This window comes from Prunus persica, chromosome G6, assembly GCF_000346465.2.
Source record: "Prunus persica cultivar Lovell chromosome G6, Prunus_persica_NCBIv2, whole genome shotgun sequence".
Lineage (NCBI taxonomy): Eukaryota > Viridiplantae > Streptophyta > Magnoliopsida > Rosales > Rosaceae > Prunus > Prunus persica.
The window spans coordinates 3,542,179-3,560,824 of NC_034014.1; the positions used below are offsets into that span (position 1 = coordinate 3,542,179).

Sequence of the window (18,646 nt, forward strand, 5' to 3'; positions counted from 1 at the left end):
AAAATAAAATATTTCTACCCTAGAAGAATACATGTGTTAGTGGACATAAAAATCAATTTGGTACATGCGCAGTAACGTAATGAGTAAACATGTTAAGGACAAAGTCTTTGGTTGCAAAATACATGTGTTAGTGGATCAATAAAACCACATGGTAAATCCTACATCATAGTTTGTCAAACTCCATGCATAATTGTGGTAGGGCATGAAACCAATTCAAAACAGCAATTGTCATCTTTTATTAAACCAAATTGTCATTAGAAATCTTGCTTGCATATGTCACTTACAAATGCTTCAAGATCGGCATGAGTCGAGCCACCCTTTCGAATTGCTTGCCGATAAATGTCCCTAAGCTCCCTTGCTTTGCTCCTCATTTCCTTACCCTCCTCACTTTCCAAATCCATAAACCTCCTCACAATCCCTGCAATTTCTTCTCTACCCACCAAACTTTCTTCTTCTCCCACCCCCTTCTTCTTCACCCTCCATCCAATCTTCCAATCCTCCACAATCATCTTGCTATTGGGGACCTGGTCCCAATATATAGGAAAAGTCAGCATTGGAAGACCAGCAAAAACAGCTTCTGAGGTCGAATTCCAACCGCAGTGGGACCAAAACCCACCAATAGAATCATGACATAACACCCTCAATTGGTCACACCAGGCCACCACAATCCCCATCTCCCCACACCTCTCTTTCAACTCCGAAGCTGCTTCACGCGCCACCCAGAAGAATCGAACCCTACTCTCCCTCAACCCATCAGCAATTTCATCCATTTGGGCTTTGGGAGCTGAATGCAAGCTCCCTTGCGACATGTACAAAACTGACCCACTAGGCTGTTTGTCTAGCCAATCAAAATAGTGGGCCTCACTGGGCCTTGATTCGGTCTCCAATTTGGAATGGGGTATGGTGGGCCCAATGTGATAAACAGGGATCGATGTGTTCGCCCTCAGAGCGTCGATCACTTGGGCTTCAAGCTTGTACACCGAAGGCAACAAAAGCCATTGGGCTTTGGACAATGATGCAACGGATTCTAGTGCTCGATCCAATACATTAAGCCCTTTCCCGTAGAAACACGTGGAAAGGTCCGCCACACATGTGGAAGGAAGTCCCGGAATGTAGTCCACATGCTCTTCTCCTCGTTCTATAAAGAAAACACACATGTTGGTATTTGTTTGTAGTGTCCAAGGGCGGAACTATACATTTTTAGTAAATTTAGATTTTAATATAAAAAAAAATTTTTTTGGAAAAAGTCAAAAAAAGAATTTAAAAAAAAACAGAAAAATCTATCAACTTTCAAACCAAAAACATGCAAATATAAAAGATTCATTAGGAAATCCAAAAATAAATAAGGGCAATTTTGTCCATTTTGACTTTTTATAAAAAATTTCTCTCTCTTTTGGCATTTTCCAAAGTCTCATTAAATTTTTCAACATGTAGACTAGCTAAAGTTATTAGCTAAAAATCTGTGATCTTTTTTTTATATATATATTTTTTTATGTACTTACAGTTTCTATTGTTATTTTAGAAATAAATTAGTATACATTAAATCATATAAATCACGTTAGTTCATAGTTCTATTAACTAATTCCCAATATATTTTTCAAGGGGGAATCGAACCTAGGACAATGGTAAATGATCTTAACTATTTGAACTACAAATCCCTTACAATTTCCAATAAACTTTAGCATAAAACAAATACATATTAAATGTAACCAAAAACCACACATTATCAAAATGAAAATATATTCAACAATAAAATTGAAAAAGTAGCTATTTTAATGTGCATTTTTATTGTTGTCATGCAACTAAATTCATAAAGAATTGGACTTTTTAAAACTCTGATAGGGCCTTCGTAGTGGTTCCGCCAGTGGTAGTGTCAATAACAGATTTCTGAAACAAATTTTGATTTTGATTCATATAGTTTTGGACGAAATTCCATTTTATTTTCTGTAATATCAGTTGTTATTATTTTGTAGAATGACTTAATTCTGTCAATATTTTTGAAGAAATTAGCACATGATACCTCTAAAAAGTCCAATACGTTACTTAGTAAATTATAAGGATCATATTTCGAAACAATTATAATTACTAGAATTAAAGTCAAACCAAGAGAAGTATATTAAGTTATTGAGTTCGTTGTGTACCTTCCAAATTAACGGGAAAATGACTGTGTTGGACGAGGAGATCGAAGAAATGGAAGACGGAGTAGACAGAAGCGGACATGGTCCATAGAGAAGCTACCGGAATATTCCTCACATTCCCGATCTCGACGGACCAGACCAAGTACGTGTCGGCGATCAAGGCGGTGACCGGCGGCTCCAGTCTGTCGAGGAGGTCTTCGACCGGGGTTTTTATTTTTCTCAAAACGGTCTCATAGAATCCAGGAGAGTCATCCCCGCGGCCGATCTCGGAGGGTATGACGTTGGGAATAGTAGCGAAGCTCACGTTGTCGGGCTTCGGCTCCGAGCCGAGGAAGCCGAGCCACTCCTCCGTCACGATAACGGTAACGATGATGTCTGTGTTGTCGGCGGCCGGGTTTAACGAAGCGAGGGAGTTGCAGAGGCACATCATGGGGTTGATGTGGCCGCGGCCGGGGAACGGCAGCGCCACCACATGGCTTGTGGTGATTGGTGAGGTATTTGGGAGGCTCATTGGTTTGGTATTGGGGAGACGTTGGAAGGAGGTGGAGAGTCCAAAGCTCAAAGAGCATGAAGATAAAAAGAAGAGCGGCAAGAAAACGACAAAACAAGTTTCCGATTTCCAGTTTGTATGCGTTTTGCATGGACCGAATTTAAAAAGTGGGCCGAGTCATGAAAAGTAGAAGCCCGCTTCTAAATTTACTAAATAATTTTTTTTACTGCACGGTTAGTGACAGTGAAATTAGTATGGGCCCTACAAAACAAAATATTTAAAGACCATACGGGAGAACCATGGTCGACTGTGATTTGTCCCATTCTTTTCCTTTCCTTCACTAGGAGGACCACATAGAATTAGAAAGCCCAAAAGAAAAGGTAACTCGAAAAATATCTATTGACCATCACTGAAGTAACGTAGGAATTGGTTTGTCCAAAATTTCTTTCGTATGGGACTCATTCAATTATTTTTTTTATATTTAAATCATAATCTTAACAATTTTTATACCTAAGACTATACTACAATATGATAAAAAGGTCTAGTCTAGTGACATCTAATTTCTGGCATATGTTGGACTTTTGTTAGATAAAATTGATCGCGTATAACATACGGATAATTTCAGATGAAAAGAAAAAAACAAAAAAGAGAATGAATATGCATATCATTTTTCATGGGCACATATATATTGTTTGATCAAAAGAAGCAAACATTGTAAGCAACAATATATTAGTTGTTTTTTGTGTGTGTGGGAAATGAACAGTATATTTAAGTACCCTACGTATCTTATGAAATTCCTTAAGATATGAAGCTCTACCTAACATATATAATAATGCACATATTTCTCAATGAAAAGCTTTAACGCTTTCAAAATTTGCTCTAGGGACCACAAATAGTATACACATATCTTGATGAATCATTGCAAGACTTCAAATTCGTATTAAATTAATTAAAGTGGAATATTTGATTGCAACAACTAGCACATGGATTAATGAATGATTGGCATCCATTCCACGAGATTATTAATAATCCATTTCCATAATTTAGTCTAATGACACTTAATTTTCACCTTGTATTAGAAGGTATTCTAAATTTAAATTTTATTGACGATAATTGTTGAACAAGAAAGAAAAAAAAGAATTCCATACCATTCTATTGAAAAGTTTGAAAACATTTGGATATACTCATGTCACTTGACTTTTCTCTATGATCAATTTATCCTATAATGTCTATTATAAATAGGATAATACTTCTATTCTTATTATGTAAATAGGAGTTCGTACATTCATATATCAAACTATGATTCACGAAAAAGAAAAATATCTCCTTACAAAAAACCAAAAAAAGAGAGGCAAGCGGTATCCTTATAAATACATCCTTACTAAAGTAAAGTTGAGTTGAGCTTGGCGATGCTGCAGTCCAATTCCCATCACTATAATTACAAGACTATCAAGTATGGAAAAGGAGATAGGCATTTTCTACGAGATGGGCCTTACCACATATCATTTCAATTTTGGTGATAAGTAGGCCCCAGAAACAGAGAATGTTTTGGAGTTAACCAAAACTGGTCCTCCTAAAAAAATAGATATTTTCAATTACTTTTTAGTTAAATTAGAGATATTTTCATGCGACAAACCCAAACACATGCAAGCAAAAAGTCCATGGATATTGGAGTGAGATATTTGTTGAGATCTTTCGAGCTATCTTTTTAGTCATCGCGTCACGAATCACACCTCTTCACAAATCGACCCTGCAACACCAGAAAATAAGGTATTATCAAACAAACAATAATTTCAAAATATATCAATTTTGGCAGAGAGAGAGATAGAGAGAGAGAGAGAGAGAGAGAGAGAGAGGTAGGGAGAAGACAAAAACCTTGAGTCTAGGTCTTTTATCTGCGTTGAGTTTGCGGACTTGGTACCTTATCTTCTTGGAGAAAAGTCTAGACTGGCGCTTCTCTCTGTACCTTAGAACGCTTGCCTCCCTTCTTGTTCTATCTTCTTCCATTATTGGCACTTCTCCCATCTAAGTAAAGGATAATTAGACACAACATTCTATACCTAAGAGGAGCCTCCTCATATATGCACATGACACTCAATTTACAATTTGCATGCAGTTTTACTACTAAATCCAATTTGATAATGTCATCATGGACAAAAATTAATAAATAAAAATGTAAAATTTTCATGTTTGGATTGGAACAGTACTATAAAGTACACTATTTAAAAGTGTTTTTTCGCATCTCGAGCGTCATGTGCTCCTATTCAGAGTATATGAAAGTTATTCGTACTTTCTCATAAAAGAAGCTTGAGAATACAACATGAGTGCGAATAGTGTTTTTCTTTTGAAATGAGGAATAAACATGGCAGTAAAAATGCATGCTATGTATATTAATGACATCCTATTTCTTCAAAATTGGCACCAAATGAAATATACGAAACAAAGTATTAAAAAAAAAAGAAAAAAAAAAGTAAAGGAAGATATGAAATAAAGTTAATCAAGTACTAACATAATTGCCATTGCTAGCCATGGAAGAACGTGAACAATCATCTGCCCAAAGAGGACCACGATCAGACCAAGCATCCAACACCTCTTGATAATTCAAATTCAAATTCAAATGCACCCTCTTCTCATCATCCTCATCCCAAAACGCAACACTCTCACTTTTTACAACCTTTCTTTCATAGTAGCTTTCATCTTCAAAAAAGCACCTATCTGCGGTTTGAAACACTTTCTGCTCAATCTCCTCCCCTTCTTCTCCTTTAGGGAACTCATCCCAATCCATAAAATCCCAATTAAGCTTGTGACCGCTGTACATGTTTTCGCTCTGTAATTTTCCATCTTCCTCTTCTTCAATGCCCATAATGCGCTCCCAGTCATCCATGATATCAACCACATGATCATCTCCATTGGTGATAAAAGCATCATCTAATTTGGTGGTAGTAGTAGTGGTAGTGGTAGTGTCAGAGGATTCTTCACCAGAATTATTGATGCTGTCTGGCACCTGTTGCTCTTCCTTCTTTGGGCTTCTTAATAAGAAAGAATGGTACCTCATCTTATCTTTGGTCTCTCTTGTTCTTTCTTTCTTTGTACACAATTTGAATATACAGATGATGATATGAGGAAGGGAATGGAAGATGTAGTGGGAAATTTGTATGGTGTTTTTATCCTGCGTGGCACCTTATCTTCTAGCCATTGGCTGGTTCAAGGCCTCAGTATGAGTTGAAAGTCTACAGCTTGAAAAGGGTAAGAAGGGCCCTACAACCACAATCCATTTTCACTCCATGGAAAGGGGAGTTGGGGACCAATTACAAGACAGACTTTTTGAATTGCTGCATCGAGAAGAACGTGACCAAAAAAGTGTTGATAAGCAATAAATTAGATATTTTATCAATTTCAAAGGGTTTGATCTAATTTGTTTCTGTATGTGTTCCAGGTATGTGCTCAGTTATAGTAGCTTCGAGAAAAAGAGAGAGTATTAAAGAAGCCCCGTGTAGTGTGTAGTGTAGGTATATAATTGGAAAACGCCACCCAAAATGGTCGTTGGTATTCGACAGTTTGTGGGGCTTCCTTGGTTACCAAGATATTATCCCATGCGGCCCATTGTGTGCAGAAGACTAGCAGTCTGCAGAACATGTAAGTTTTTCTAGAATATATTAGGGCATTTTATATACATTGGATCGTATGGTAATTAGTATTGAATTGGATTAGATATACTCTTTATATTATTAAAGCATGTTTAAGGAAGAAATGATTTTTTTTATAAAACAAGTTGAAGGTAGAAAATGGATTACTCATGAAGAAAACTTATCTCATCTAATTCCCACAAAATTATAGGATAGCAACACTTTATAATTAATCCCTCCTAATCTCCCAACTTGGAAAGTTATTCATCTCGACATTCATTTCCTCCTTCAACATACCTTAGATTTAGATTTAGTAACTTATCCAATCCAATCCTAAACACCAAATGAGCCCATAGGAGTTGGTCAGATATGTCAATGTTTGAGGCCCATATATGATATAACCTATCTTTCAGATATACAAACTCACTCACCGAAGAACCTAAAATTGAGGTCCTTAGGTAAGCGGGATTGTTCATATATATAGCTTTGCAATAATATTCTCTTTGATGTAATTGTTACTAGACAGTTTGATATGAGAATCATTTCGTTTAAGACAATATTTCATTTGATAAGTCAATGTTCGATGAAGAAAAACTAACTATCCAGTCGATCTATAATTCTGAAGATTTTCTCTCCAATACATATGGTACGAAGTTTAACTCATATATTTGTTTATATCTCATATTGTATTGATCTTCCTGTTTATGGGCATTTAGACATATCCCTATAGCAGCTAACACAAAGCATTTTTGGAGCTTAAATAAAATGTGTTTAGCTGGCTTCCTCCTAGACTTTGAGTAGTGTAGTCAAAAGAATTATAATAGGATCCCAATTAATTTCATGTGTTTATATGTGATGTGACCACACGCATGCACCGCCCATATATACCAAAGCGTGTTGGCTTGACAGTTAATTGGGCGACCTCATCATGTGATGTGATGTGGTGTGTGAACACAAAAGCTTGTATTAAATTTTGTAGGGGGTTTCGCCAGCGACACATGCTTGCTGGGTTGAGTTGCCATGCACTTTCTAATCAGCCGAGATTTGGAACGCAAAACCACAAATTTATAGGACGATAAGTTGAGTTGTATCTCACTTATCAACGATAATATTGCTTAGTCAATACTCTACCAACACGTTGAAAAATAGGAGCCATCAAATATTAATTCTAATTAGTTTGGGTACTTTAAACATATGTATTGATGTCCGAAGATGAATACAACTTAAAGGTGGGTCTGCTTTTGGTCGCGTGAGTCCTACGAAAGGTACAACATGGATCTGCAGAGAGACAGAGAGAGTGCAATGATAAGATTTTAGGTATCGGTGTGGTATTGGTCGAAAGCTCTCCTATACTAAAGTTAGCTTAAGGATGAAGTGAGTAAGTAATTAGACAGAATAAGGGTACTAGTGTCAAGTTACTATTACTCAGTACATTGAGGCAAGAGCGCCTTATTTATAGAGGAAAGAGGTGAAGCACCTTGGGTTATTACTTTGATATGGGACTATTGACGTTGCTCAAAGGGTTGTCATTTGTTCCTAAATGGAAGTGGCACGACATGTGCCTTCATTGGGCTGGATCGATAAGTGAGACTGTCGAAGGCTAATCCCTGCAAATTCTGAACCCTGGTGGGTCGGTCTGGTCAGATATGGTATAAAAAATATGCTTGGCCTAGAATGTACACATACATATATATTTTGTCCACTACTATTCTAGGAATAAAGACATCATTTGGTGGCTCGACCTGCATTGAATTATAATTGAGTTCAAGTGACTTCTTAGAATTGTATTCTTTTAGATTGGACTTGTACGACATAATATATGGTCTAATTTAATACATGCAATCTCAACATTTATAAATTCACCAAATAACTATTTTAATTGAAATAATCTAGTTTAAATCTAGCCACCAAAAATTTTTCATATGAATATTGAGATATGACACTTAGATTCCAAGGAAATTCACATGCATATATAACTTTCTTTTGTTCGCGAGTCCTTATTTAGTTAGAATTTTAATTCCTTACTTAGTTAAGTTTTTTGTTACTTACCATTTTATTTAATTCCATTGTAATTGAGATTTATTAATAAAACATTAGTCATCTTACAAAAATGGGATTGTCGCAAAAAGGAAAAAAGAAAAAACCAAAATACTAGTCAAATAGGGCTACTGGGATAGATTTACAAGCTGACGTCTATGGTAAGAAAAAGAAGCCTTTTTAAACCCCTACTTTACTCCATCTCCCACATGCAGGGGTTGACCCAGAATTCCAGATATCATTCTCTTCTCTCTCTCTCTCTCACACACGCACACACATACGTGCACATGGGAATCACACAGAAATAGACTAAATAATTATGATCAAACAAAGATAAAGGAAATTGTATTGGAAAGATGGATTGACAGTACTTTGATTAATGATGATGATGATGATGATAGCTAATTAAGCAAATCAAGTCCAGAGAGACTCTCTTTTAAGAGGGTCTTGGATTACATTGCTAGAAGAAGCAAAGCTGCTGAAGTATTGATGTGGAATGTTATTGAAGTCACTGTTGGATAAAAGAAGGGACTTCTGATCATGATCATGATCTTGATGATGATGATTATGTTGATGATCTATCTGGTTGGGTAAGGCTACAGGCTCCTGCTGCATCTGGATGCAGAGTATCTCTGCCTGAGCCACAGCAAGCTGCATTTGTAGCTGAGAAACTTGGTTCTGCAGGAAAGATATTGCCCCTACGCAGCCATAAACCGGGTCTCTCACTCTTGCATTTGCTTCATAAACCAAACTGCTCACAGCATCTCCCCTTTGATGAATCGGAAGCTCCTGGTTATCAGAGAATAATAAGTCAACACACAAGTACATGTATAATTATCTATTGAGAGGAACTTTATTCACACTCTGCACTTGTGCTTATGCACTCCTATGGATGAATGCAAATAACAGTGTCATTATATGGCGATGTTATTTGTAGTACTCTTTCACAGGAGTGCATGAAAGAAGTGTAGATAGCGTTTCTCTTAGAATTAATCAGACGTTTAGAGAGAGGGAAAAAAAGAAACCTGCAACATTTTGCTGACATTGCTAGCACCAAAGACCTTGTGAACAAGGGCAAACTTATGAGGGTCATCAGAAGGGAAGTAAGGGGCAAAGATGCAGTCCTTGGCGCAGCGGCGCCTCAACAACTTGCAAGAAGCACATGGAGAAGTTCCCCCCATTAATTTCACTCAAAAAAGAAAGTTTTTCCCTCTGAAGTTGTACGTAATTAAGCAAAGCTAGAAGTACTACTCGTAGAGAAAACCAAAAGCAAAAAGGAAGAGCTTGGTAGTGTTCAAGCCAGAGAGCTGAAATTGCATATTTATATTAGTTCAAGGTTGGCCGCCTAGGGTAAGAATGGTTCCCACATGCTTCATCATTAAAATAATATCAACACATTTAAACAACGGCAATCAAATGCATAGACTTGAAAACACTGGAATCTGGATATTCCCAACTAGACAAACTAGCAATTTCGTGTGTGAAAATTACAATTCTAGCAAACAATGCCATGGTTTTGAGATGTGATTGGCAAGGGCAATTAGGTCATTTTATTTGCATTTTATGCAGGGGAATAGATTCTTCTGCTAGTTGTCCACCGCCTTGGCGCGTGAAAGGTATGATTTATATTTATATATGTACATGTACATGCACATAGGTTGGCAAAAGCCATGCAGTTGTAATTATGTACTTCTCACGTTCTGGTTTGACTCTTCTTTTTCTAGCTTGTGCTGCACTGTGTATGGGTTTGAGCAAAAAACGAGTAAGAGAAGGGGAACAATGAAAATGTGATTAATTTTATGGAAGACGAATATTAAATTGGAGATAATTTAAAAGCCATTGATTAGGGGAGAGAAAAAGGGTTGGTTAATTATTAGGGTTTTATAGTAAATACAACATGAAACCCTAACCGGGACCAACACACCAAGAGAGATGGCCTCAACGTGAATGTTTGTTGGCGGACATTCACATGGAAACATACATTTCTAACTTCTCTCTCTCTCTCTCTCTCTCAGCCCCCAACACCTCCCTCAATATATATTTCTATTTAGTTTATTATGTATATAACAATTATTGTGGGTTTTATTTTTCTTGTTTTCTTCATGCAGCTATACATGTCGACGATGTCGTCCTCAGTCTTGACCAAACTACAAATATTCTTTACATGCCGGGAAAAAAAAAACTACCGTTTCTAGAAAATTTCTTAGCTTTATTTAAGAATCTCAGTGACATTTAAATCAGACATCAATTTTGACACGCATTGTTACCTAGTTGTCACAACAGTGATGATAGTGTTCCTAGGACACAGTACTTATCTTCAATAAAGTTAAAGACACATGAAATTGTCTTTTTCCGTAGAAAAAATGTTTAGCATCCTCAAATTCTGCATAGTTTTGCTAGTGGTTTCATTTTTTTGGTCGAAGTTGCTAGTGGTTTCATAATTTGAATACAAATGACTCGTCACACATTTTACTCGTTTATCTTCTAACTTGTATATGTACATGAGCATGCGCAGCCAATTAAGGCCCACAAGAGACACCTGATCTTTAGATGAGTTTGTCTTATGTGTCGCCAATTGGCTTAATTGATTTTGAATTTACTCACTTCTCCCTTTTCTTTACTTGCTGCTATATGCGTGACATGTGTGTGTTTTGCTTTTTATATTCTTTTCTTTCTTTATTTTTCGAATATCTCTTATCTATAACAAGTGACTCCCATCCTTTTTATTTAAAATTGACCATTCTTGATAATATTTCTGACTCCATCACTGTACACGAGCATGAGACCAAACGACATGTATTGAAAATAACATGACTATACATACCAATAATAATAATAATAATAATAAACATGCTTTTCCTAGGGCACACGTTGTGTTATGATTAATCAACTAAAAACTAGTGAAATGATAAGAAAGGAAAAGGTCAGAAATATGCAGAGAACTTAAGTGCTTGAATTCAAAACTCCCATCTCCTCAAATAAGATTCAAAAGACAAGTTGTGTACTTTGATTTAGCATAGGGTCAGATATATGCAGAGAAGTGCATGGCTGCAAAATCATCCACTAACACGTCACAGCAGTGACCAGAGTACTAGACTTTGTTTGATTTCAAATCTTCATCATCATCACATGTATGCATTATATTACTAATATCAATAACCACATATATATATATATATATATGATAATATTACCCCCACCAAGAAATTAATGAGATCCGACATGAAGCAAAGGCTTAAGAATTTATTAAAAGGAAACCCATTTCGAGAGAGATTGAAACTAAAACAATAGCAATTGTGAAACCCTAAGACCAATTCTCACTCTATTGCATTTAATGCTCTCCACATGATTCCAAGCTTCTAATCTTTTGTTCCGAGGAAAACAGCTCTCTTCCCCTGGTTGTCATGGCAGCATATGTGTGTATATATATATATATATATATATATATATATATATATATAAATTAAAAACCAAGTCTATGCTTTCAATTAGACTCTCATCTTATCTCTCATACATTATTTTAACATTAAAATGGGGGCCATATTGTTGAATTTCTTATCAGAAAACGCGTATTTTATATATTATATTATTTGTATATAAGTTTCAGTTTTCAGTTTGAAGTTTCAAACCCCTAAGCTCTAGGAAGAAGAAAAACTTCTACGCTCTAGACGGTGAGATCTATGTAAACTTTTTTGTTTTACTTGTATATTTTAAGCTAATGAATAAAGTAGAGGAAAAACAGACATCTTTCACCAACTTAGAGAAAAATAAAACATGCAACCTCCGATGCAAACATTGAATGCACTTGCTTGGTGATATGGAAGATTCGATTCTTGAGATATGCATGGTTTTCTAATCTTTCTAATATTCTAATTTCTATAAGATGGTGGATGATATTAGAAGAAGCCATCTTTGACAATGGCAGCCTCGACAGTGGGGGAGTTCAAATGGCTACTACTGACCTCAAATTCAATTGCTTGAAAGAGTGGTGTTGGATTTCCAATGCGACCGTTTACCACTATGATCAACTCAATACAATGAAAATATTGGGGTGAAAATAAAGCCGCAGATACCACTGGGATGTTAGTTGAATTGGCACAGGATTTTTGGTGTGTTTCTAAGTAGTTTTGAGTTCAAGCCCCTATAACACCCGTGTGTACTTCTCTGAAGATCAAACCCTCATAATAACCATGTGTGTGAATTTACTTTCTTTCCCTTCCAAACTTTGACAAATAAATAAATAAAGCGGTGAGTACAAGCTGGGCCACGCTAGCCGTTAGCTACATATATGTTCATTTCAAGTTTCTAATTAGTACCCAAAAGACCATGGCCAAAATAACTATACAGATGCACAGAAAATATAGAAAATAAATAAACAAAGGGAAAAGGACAGACAAGTAGGAGTACCTTTTGTCCTTTGGCCCTAAAATTGAGCCGGCTTGAGAATGCCATCTGGGTACCTGCGACCGGACCAGACTGATGCATAAAAACTCCAAGCTAGAGAAAACCAATGTGAATGTGATCTTGAAAAGAGAAAAGAAAAATGTTTCCCCCATTTGGTTTGATATTCTTTAGCTTTAACTTTGGTCTTCATCTTCTTACTATGGACAAAAACTCCCCTTCAAGGGGTTCCTACTCTGTTCTTATCTCACACATCATGTGATCTGTAAGATAGGAATATTGGTCACGTGATGAGGGAGATAGGAACATGCAAGTTTTCCCCTTCATATTGGGTAAGTAAGAATTAGGAACCGAATTTAGTACTTGGCTACAGGCGGAATTGGACTAGCAAAGTTTGAAATGTATGAAAGTCTTGTTCTAGTCAAGTTCTACAAAGCTACAATATGGGCTCAACCAAGGGGATTTAACATCCATCTTAACTTGACCGTTTCAATATATATGTCGGAAACTGACAACCCAACACAACTGGCTTGGCTTTTCTTTGTTGCACACAAGCACATCTCATTATAGTCTTCATCTGACTATTGAACTTCAGGGTTCCCATCCAATATGCAATCAATAAAATTTCATAAGCACAAAGATGTTGGCAATGACCTCAAATTAAACTAGGCTATGATCCATCAGTCATCCTGGACAAGCTTCGACTCTCATTCAATTTTCGTAGATTACGCTTTTTTATTCCGTTTCTGAACAAAGTGCTAGCTACAGGTTTTGTGTCCTTGCAAACTGAAGAACAATCCATGCTCTTTTCTTTTAGTCTCTTTTTCAAGTAGTCTGCTGTCTGCGCCTGAACTGGTTATGAGCAAACAGAATTTTCCATGATCAAACTATAGCAAACAAATCCCAAATGCCATTGATAAGTTTCTTAACACAAATCTCAGCTACCAAAGATGAGTCACAAAGTCATCTAGACAAATCACCAAGGAGGACTACATCATGTGGTCATTGAACTACGATATTGTCTTTTCCTACTGAGCTTCAAAGTTACTAGCATAATCTTAAAGCCTAAGCTCATGAGATATCTCAAGCTCTGTGCCTACAGAGTATAGATAGACAGTCAGTTCACCCAAATTTATACTTCTTATTATACAGCAGATACAAGTCTATCACATATCTTTCAGAATTTTGTACTGATGTTCGTTTTTGTATGCTTTCTTTTTCCTTTTTTTGGACGATTTTTTGTATGCTTTCTGATTTAGATGTAGTATGGTTCCCACACAGGTCATAATAAATTGATGCCCTTCGATGTGACGCAGTAGCATGGGGAGTATTTTATATGGAAATTATGGAATTCACATAAGATCAATGATTTGATTTTAAACAGGAGTAAGTACACTACTATAGTAGTTGAGGTGCAGCTGATACTGCCATGTCATTACATTACTACTATATGATGAAAACGAGAGGTTTGTTTCTGCAGAATACAACCTATTACCTATTTATCGGGGATAATGGTCTGAAAAAAGTAGCCTCATATCACAAATAGGTTAAGCTGCAGTTTAACATGTTAAGGCAGCCAATTTAGCATTATGAACTCAAATAACTAAGCAAGTAGGAAGCTTGGTAACCAACCACAGTAGATTGTGGATATTACTATTAACTCACTGTCTCAAATTGACTTCAACAGATACTCTGGCATATATGTTACAAACTTTGAATCTGGTTTAACATTACTATTAAAGAAAATTAAAACAATTAATAATACATACCAGAGTGGGAAGAAGCAGATGCCATGGCACAATCCTTGAGTCTCTTTATCTGTTCAATAACTTGCACATTTTCTAATACTCCATCTGCTTTTGCATCTTCAGTAGATTTCTTTGTAACGTAAACTTCATCTGTTTTTGGGTCTTGAGCACATTTCCTCTTAAAGCAAACCAATGCATTTTCACATGCCTACGAAGAAAAACAAGCTTATATCAGAACATACAAAACCACAAAGGCTTATATGTCTAGCTAGACGACTTCATACCACAATAAGAAGATGGAGAAAATAAGTAGAAAAAACACACAGTTAATTACATGTGAAATGAACAGTTACACAGATGCAATAGATTTGAATATCTGATCCATCTCCATCTAATAGAAAATAAGCTTTATATATAGCAGCGGACCTATGATTTGTTGTACCAGCACATTCTAGATATGAGTAGCAATCCACAGAAATCATAACAAATCTTAGATACTAAATCAAGCAATCTAGATGGACTTGTATTTCTAACTGTTATCTCGAACCCAATCGAGGAATTGATTACAGACTTGGCTACTAAATCAATCATGATGATCTCAAAATCAGAACACAATTTTCCACACAAAAAGCCCTCTCTTAACTGAAAAAGTTAAGAAATAAGAAAACTGATAATGATAGTGATGAAGATGATGATCGATCACACTCACCCTTCCTGCAACAGAATAGAAACCACTATCTTTTGACTGGTGAGCAAAGTTTAGCCATTCTGTATACGGAACTTGCAGCCATGGATTAGTCGCAGACTTGAGGTCCCGCAAAAGCAAAGCCTCATACCTCAAAGCCAAGCAACTCTGCAAACAAAAAACCGGTTCACAGACTTCTTAACTACAATAAGCATTTACCTGGCGATCACAATTATTAGCTAATTAGGTCCATAAAAATCACCAATTTCAGCAAATCAACATTCAAAAAAGTTCAAATTAGAAGCAGTTGCGCCGGGAACTTAAGTTCTTGATAATCAACAAAAGAGATGACTTGCCTCAACATCGCCTACAAGTGCGAAGGAGCGAACGAGAAATTCAAGAACCAGAAGCTTCTCCCCGGCACTTTTCTCGGAAATTTCTCGAAGAACGGAGAGAGATTCGGACCGCAGGAACTGCCTCAAGCCGGACCTGACCTCTATCGACGACTTCACGTCCTTGGAAACTAACGCTGATTCCAATACTCGCAGCGTCGCATCGTCGAACCTGCAAAATCTCAAGCCTTTCAACACCAGAGAGAGAGAGAGAGAGAGAAGATTGGAGAAGAAGAACAGACCTTTTGTTCAAGACAAGTGAGTGAAAGATCTCTGACATTTCGGCGGGAAAATGATTTTCTGAATTTCATTTTTGAGTTGAATTTATAGCTGACACGGGCCTCATTGGACCTATCTCATGAGCCCATTTAGGCCCAGCACTACCAAAAAGCAGCAAAAGTCTCTCTCTTCGTTTCTCTGTAACAGTCACAGAGTCGCCGTCCCGCCGATTAATCGTTAACATCGAGAGATATGGCGGGACGAGACCTTCGGCAGCTGCACCGGCTTCCTGTACTGACCAACACAACGGCGCTGGAGGACCGTATCGGCCTCCAGCACCGTGAGATCCAGGCCCTCCTCGTAGACAATCAACGGCTGGCAGCCACCCACGTGGCGCTGAAGCAGGACCTGGCAGCGGCTCAGCACGACCTCCGCCGCCTGTCGGTGGTCGCCGGTCAAGCCAAAGCCGAGAGGGACGCCGAGGTGCGCGAGGTCTACGAGAGGTCGTTGAAGCTGGACGCCGAGGTTCGCACCATCGACTCCATGGGCGCCGAGCTGGCTCGGACCCGCGCCGATATTCAGGAGCTCGGCTCCGTGCGCAAGGAGCTGGTAGCCGAGTTGCAATCGATTGAAGGAGAGGTTGCGAAAACTCGGTCCGAGTCGAAGCGAGTGGTAGACATTAAAGCCGATATTGAGACCTTCCAGCAGGAGATTAAGAAAGGAAGGTAATTTTGAATTTCTTTGAAGAGAATTTGTGTAGATTATGAATTATTTATTTAGTTATTTACCTGCTATTAGGGAACAACAAGTATTAATTACAGAAAGGAAGGTGATTTTGAATTCTTTGTTATTTGATTTTATGAAATTGTGCACATAAAAATTCAATCTTTTTTTGTGTGATGCATAGGGTTGCAATTGAGAATGAAACGAAAACCAGAGCTAAAAACCTTGAGCACCGGCGGGGAATGGAGAAAACCATGGCTGCCTTGGCTCGTGAGATTGAAAAACTTCATGGGGAGTTGGCCAATGCAGAGAAGAGAGCAAGGGCAGCAGTAGCAGCTGCTGCAGCAGCAAACCCAGGTAATTTTATTCCTTCACCTTCATCTTGTTTCTTTCCATTGAGCTATGGTTTCGAATTCTGATGTAAACTTCCTATTTTAAACTCACTAACCCAAATACAATGTATGAGTTTTAGTGACTTTTCGGTTGTGTTTATGCAGGTCCTGGATATCCTGCAACCTATGGCGACCCTGAAATGGTATATGGAGGAAACGCGTACCCTGACCCCTATGGCATGCTGCATCAGGTATGTGTATGCCCTTGGCTTCTTGATGCTTTCCTCATATCACTCTCACTCTTGTGTTTGTTGCTACTCAGTAGATTAAAATCATTGGAAAAGATGTGCAAGAATTGTTAGACCTACAAAATATGGAGTTAGTACAAATAATAACATGAAGATTGGCATGAAAACTGTTCTATCTTGATCAGAAAGTATCTGACTTCAGCCGTCATTTCTTTCTTGAGACCAAATAGGTGCTAGATGGTTTAGAGTAATTCGAAATTCGAAGAATGAGAAGGAAGTTGTGCTGTGTTGAATCCTGAAATCAGAAGATATTAACAAGGAATTTTTTTTTTTTTTCTTCTTTTCTTTTTATAACTTGAAGTGTTCACCCAGTTCTGTTCGCGGCAATCTGTTGCACTTCAGAGTTAGTGAACTGTAGGAAGATAACAGCAATTCTATGGCATTGTTAGACATTTTACTCCCAGACTTGACAACAATGGGACGAACATGGAATAGCGAAACATAAACATTTGTATTAGTATGGCAAGAAATGGAAGAAATATATGAATTGTGACGATCCTGTATACTTAAAATGTTCCATTATATGTACTTTTTGAATTAATTTAAATACATTGTATCTACTCTTCCAAACAACCCTAGTCCTATTATCAAACTTCAAATTCGTTATTTTAAACCTTTTTCGTTCAAATGATCCTTGAACATGCATATATGACCTCTGCATTTTCAGGCCCAGGGTGGTGCTGATGCTGCCACTCCGTATGGTTCTGTACCAATGCCACATGCTTCTTATGGCATGCAACCAAGGCACGATATGGGATGAGAATTCTGGCAGGCGTTTAGATGACCAGAGATCAGACTCTGCTCTTCGGTTTGCCAATGATTATAGTTGTTCAGAAATGTAAATTATCTCGACTTCCCAAAAGGTTTTGGCAGCAATTACATGAGCAATAGCAAGATTTGATATGCAGTTGAATTAGTGGCGCTGCATTTCCCTTGCTTCCCTCTTGGGCTTTTTGGCTTTTTATTTTCAGTCTACCTAGTTCCAACCCTCTCACATCAAATTTTTAGCTCCTTTTCTCTCGTGAAGTGACCAGTCATCACCATGGGGATATAACAAGGGAAGCAATTGGTAAGAACCAGAAAGAAAAGAAAAATGCTTAATCTGCAAAGGCAAATGGATTATGGATGAAGGGACAAGGACGCATAGGACGTAAGATATAACTTGTCTATGTATTATAATATTTATTGATATTAAAATCTAAAATTTTGTCATCAATTTCAATTGAACCACCCTTCATCACCTTGACACGGCCATCTGAAAAAATTTCGGTCAATACAAAGCCATCAATTTAGTACACACTGTTTTTCTCGAGTAATGCTACTCTTACACATTTGTATATCACATTCTTATACTATTTTATATCACATTCTTATACTATTTTATGTAATCACATTCTCATACCATCTTATGTACAACCACACTAATTAAAACTAATTTAACATTTTTTTTAATGATTTAATGACACTTTTTAATTAATGTAGTTATATACCTCATCTGTCACATAAAATGTGACATACAAATGTAATAAAGGTAACATTATTCTTTC

At 37.2% G+C, this 18,646-nt stretch overlaps 5 protein-coding genes across 11 annotated transcripts; 1 reads left to right on the plus strand and 4 right to left on the minus strand.

The window, feature by feature from the left end:
- Positions 41-2,801, minus strand: LOC18773304 (UDP-glycosyltransferase 87A1). The gene is made up of 2 exons (XM_007205096.2): positions 2,142-2,801; positions 41-1,138 (listed from the first exon to the last, which is right to left on the minus strand). The coding sequence occupies exons 1-2, from the start codon at positions 2,647-2,649 to the stop codon at positions 255-257; spliced, it is 1,392 nt and encodes a 463-aa protein (XP_007205158.1). The 5' UTR covers positions 2,650-2,801; the 3' UTR covers positions 41-254.
- LOC18772930 (zinc finger protein CONSTANS-LIKE 7) lies at positions 3,990-5,824 on the minus strand. The gene is made up of 3 exons (XM_007206327.2): positions 5,138-5,824; positions 4,504-4,653; positions 3,990-4,378 (listed from the first exon to the last, which is right to left on the minus strand). Exons 1-3 carry the CDS (start codon positions 5,681-5,683, stop codon positions 4,349-4,351), a joined length of 726 nt encoding a protein of 241 aa, XP_007206389.1. The 5' UTR covers positions 5,684-5,824; the 3' UTR covers positions 3,990-4,348.
- On the minus strand, positions 8,407-9,555 carry LOC18773690 (LOB domain-containing protein 12). Its single transcript, XM_007205936.2, has 2 exons — positions 9,317-9,555; positions 8,407-9,080 (listed from the first exon to the last, which is right to left on the minus strand). The coding sequence occupies exons 1-2, from the start codon at positions 9,470-9,472 to the stop codon at positions 8,706-8,708; spliced, it is 531 nt and encodes a 176-aa protein (XP_007205998.1). The 5' UTR covers positions 9,473-9,555; the 3' UTR covers positions 8,407-8,705.
- LOC18774539 lies at positions 9,539-15,846 on the minus strand. Of its 3 annotated transcripts, XM_020567069.1 has the most exons (6): positions 15,760-15,846; positions 15,482-15,689; positions 15,150-15,293; positions 14,462-14,648; positions 12,699-12,751; positions 9,539-9,598 (listed from the first exon to the last, which is right to left on the minus strand). In XM_020567069.1, the coding sequence occupies exons 1-6, from the start codon at positions 15,795-15,797 to the stop codon at positions 9,539-9,541; spliced, it is 690 nt and encodes a 229-aa protein (XP_020422658.1). In that variant the 5' UTR covers positions 15,798-15,846. The 3 variants fall into 3 exon arrangements, with proteins under 3 accessions (XP_020422658.1, XP_020422657.1, XP_020422655.1); XM_020567068.1 differs by lacking the exon at positions 9,539-9,598 and having other exon boundaries at positions 11,846-12,751; XM_020567066.1 differs by lacking the exons at positions 9,539-9,598; positions 12,699-12,751 and adding an exon at positions 13,170-13,544.
- On the plus strand, positions 15,876-18,333 carry LOC18775556 (protein FLC EXPRESSOR). Of its 5 annotated transcripts, none has more exons than XM_007207588.2 (4): positions 15,876-16,461; positions 16,644-16,816; positions 16,957-17,042; positions 17,767-18,333. In XM_007207588.2, the coding sequence occupies exons 1-4, from the start codon at positions 15,989-15,991 to the stop codon at positions 17,857-17,859; spliced, it is 825 nt and encodes a 274-aa protein (XP_007207650.1). In that variant the 5' UTR covers positions 15,876-15,988; the 3' UTR covers positions 17,860-18,333. The 5 variants fall into 5 exon arrangements, with proteins under 5 accessions (XP_007207650.1, XP_020422654.1, XP_020422653.1 ...); XM_020567065.1 differs by lacking the exon at positions 17,767-18,333 and adding an exon at positions 17,261-17,596 and having other exon boundaries at positions 15,890-16,461; XM_020567064.1 differs by lacking the exon at positions 17,767-18,333 and adding an exon at positions 17,270-17,596 and having other exon boundaries at positions 15,890-16,461.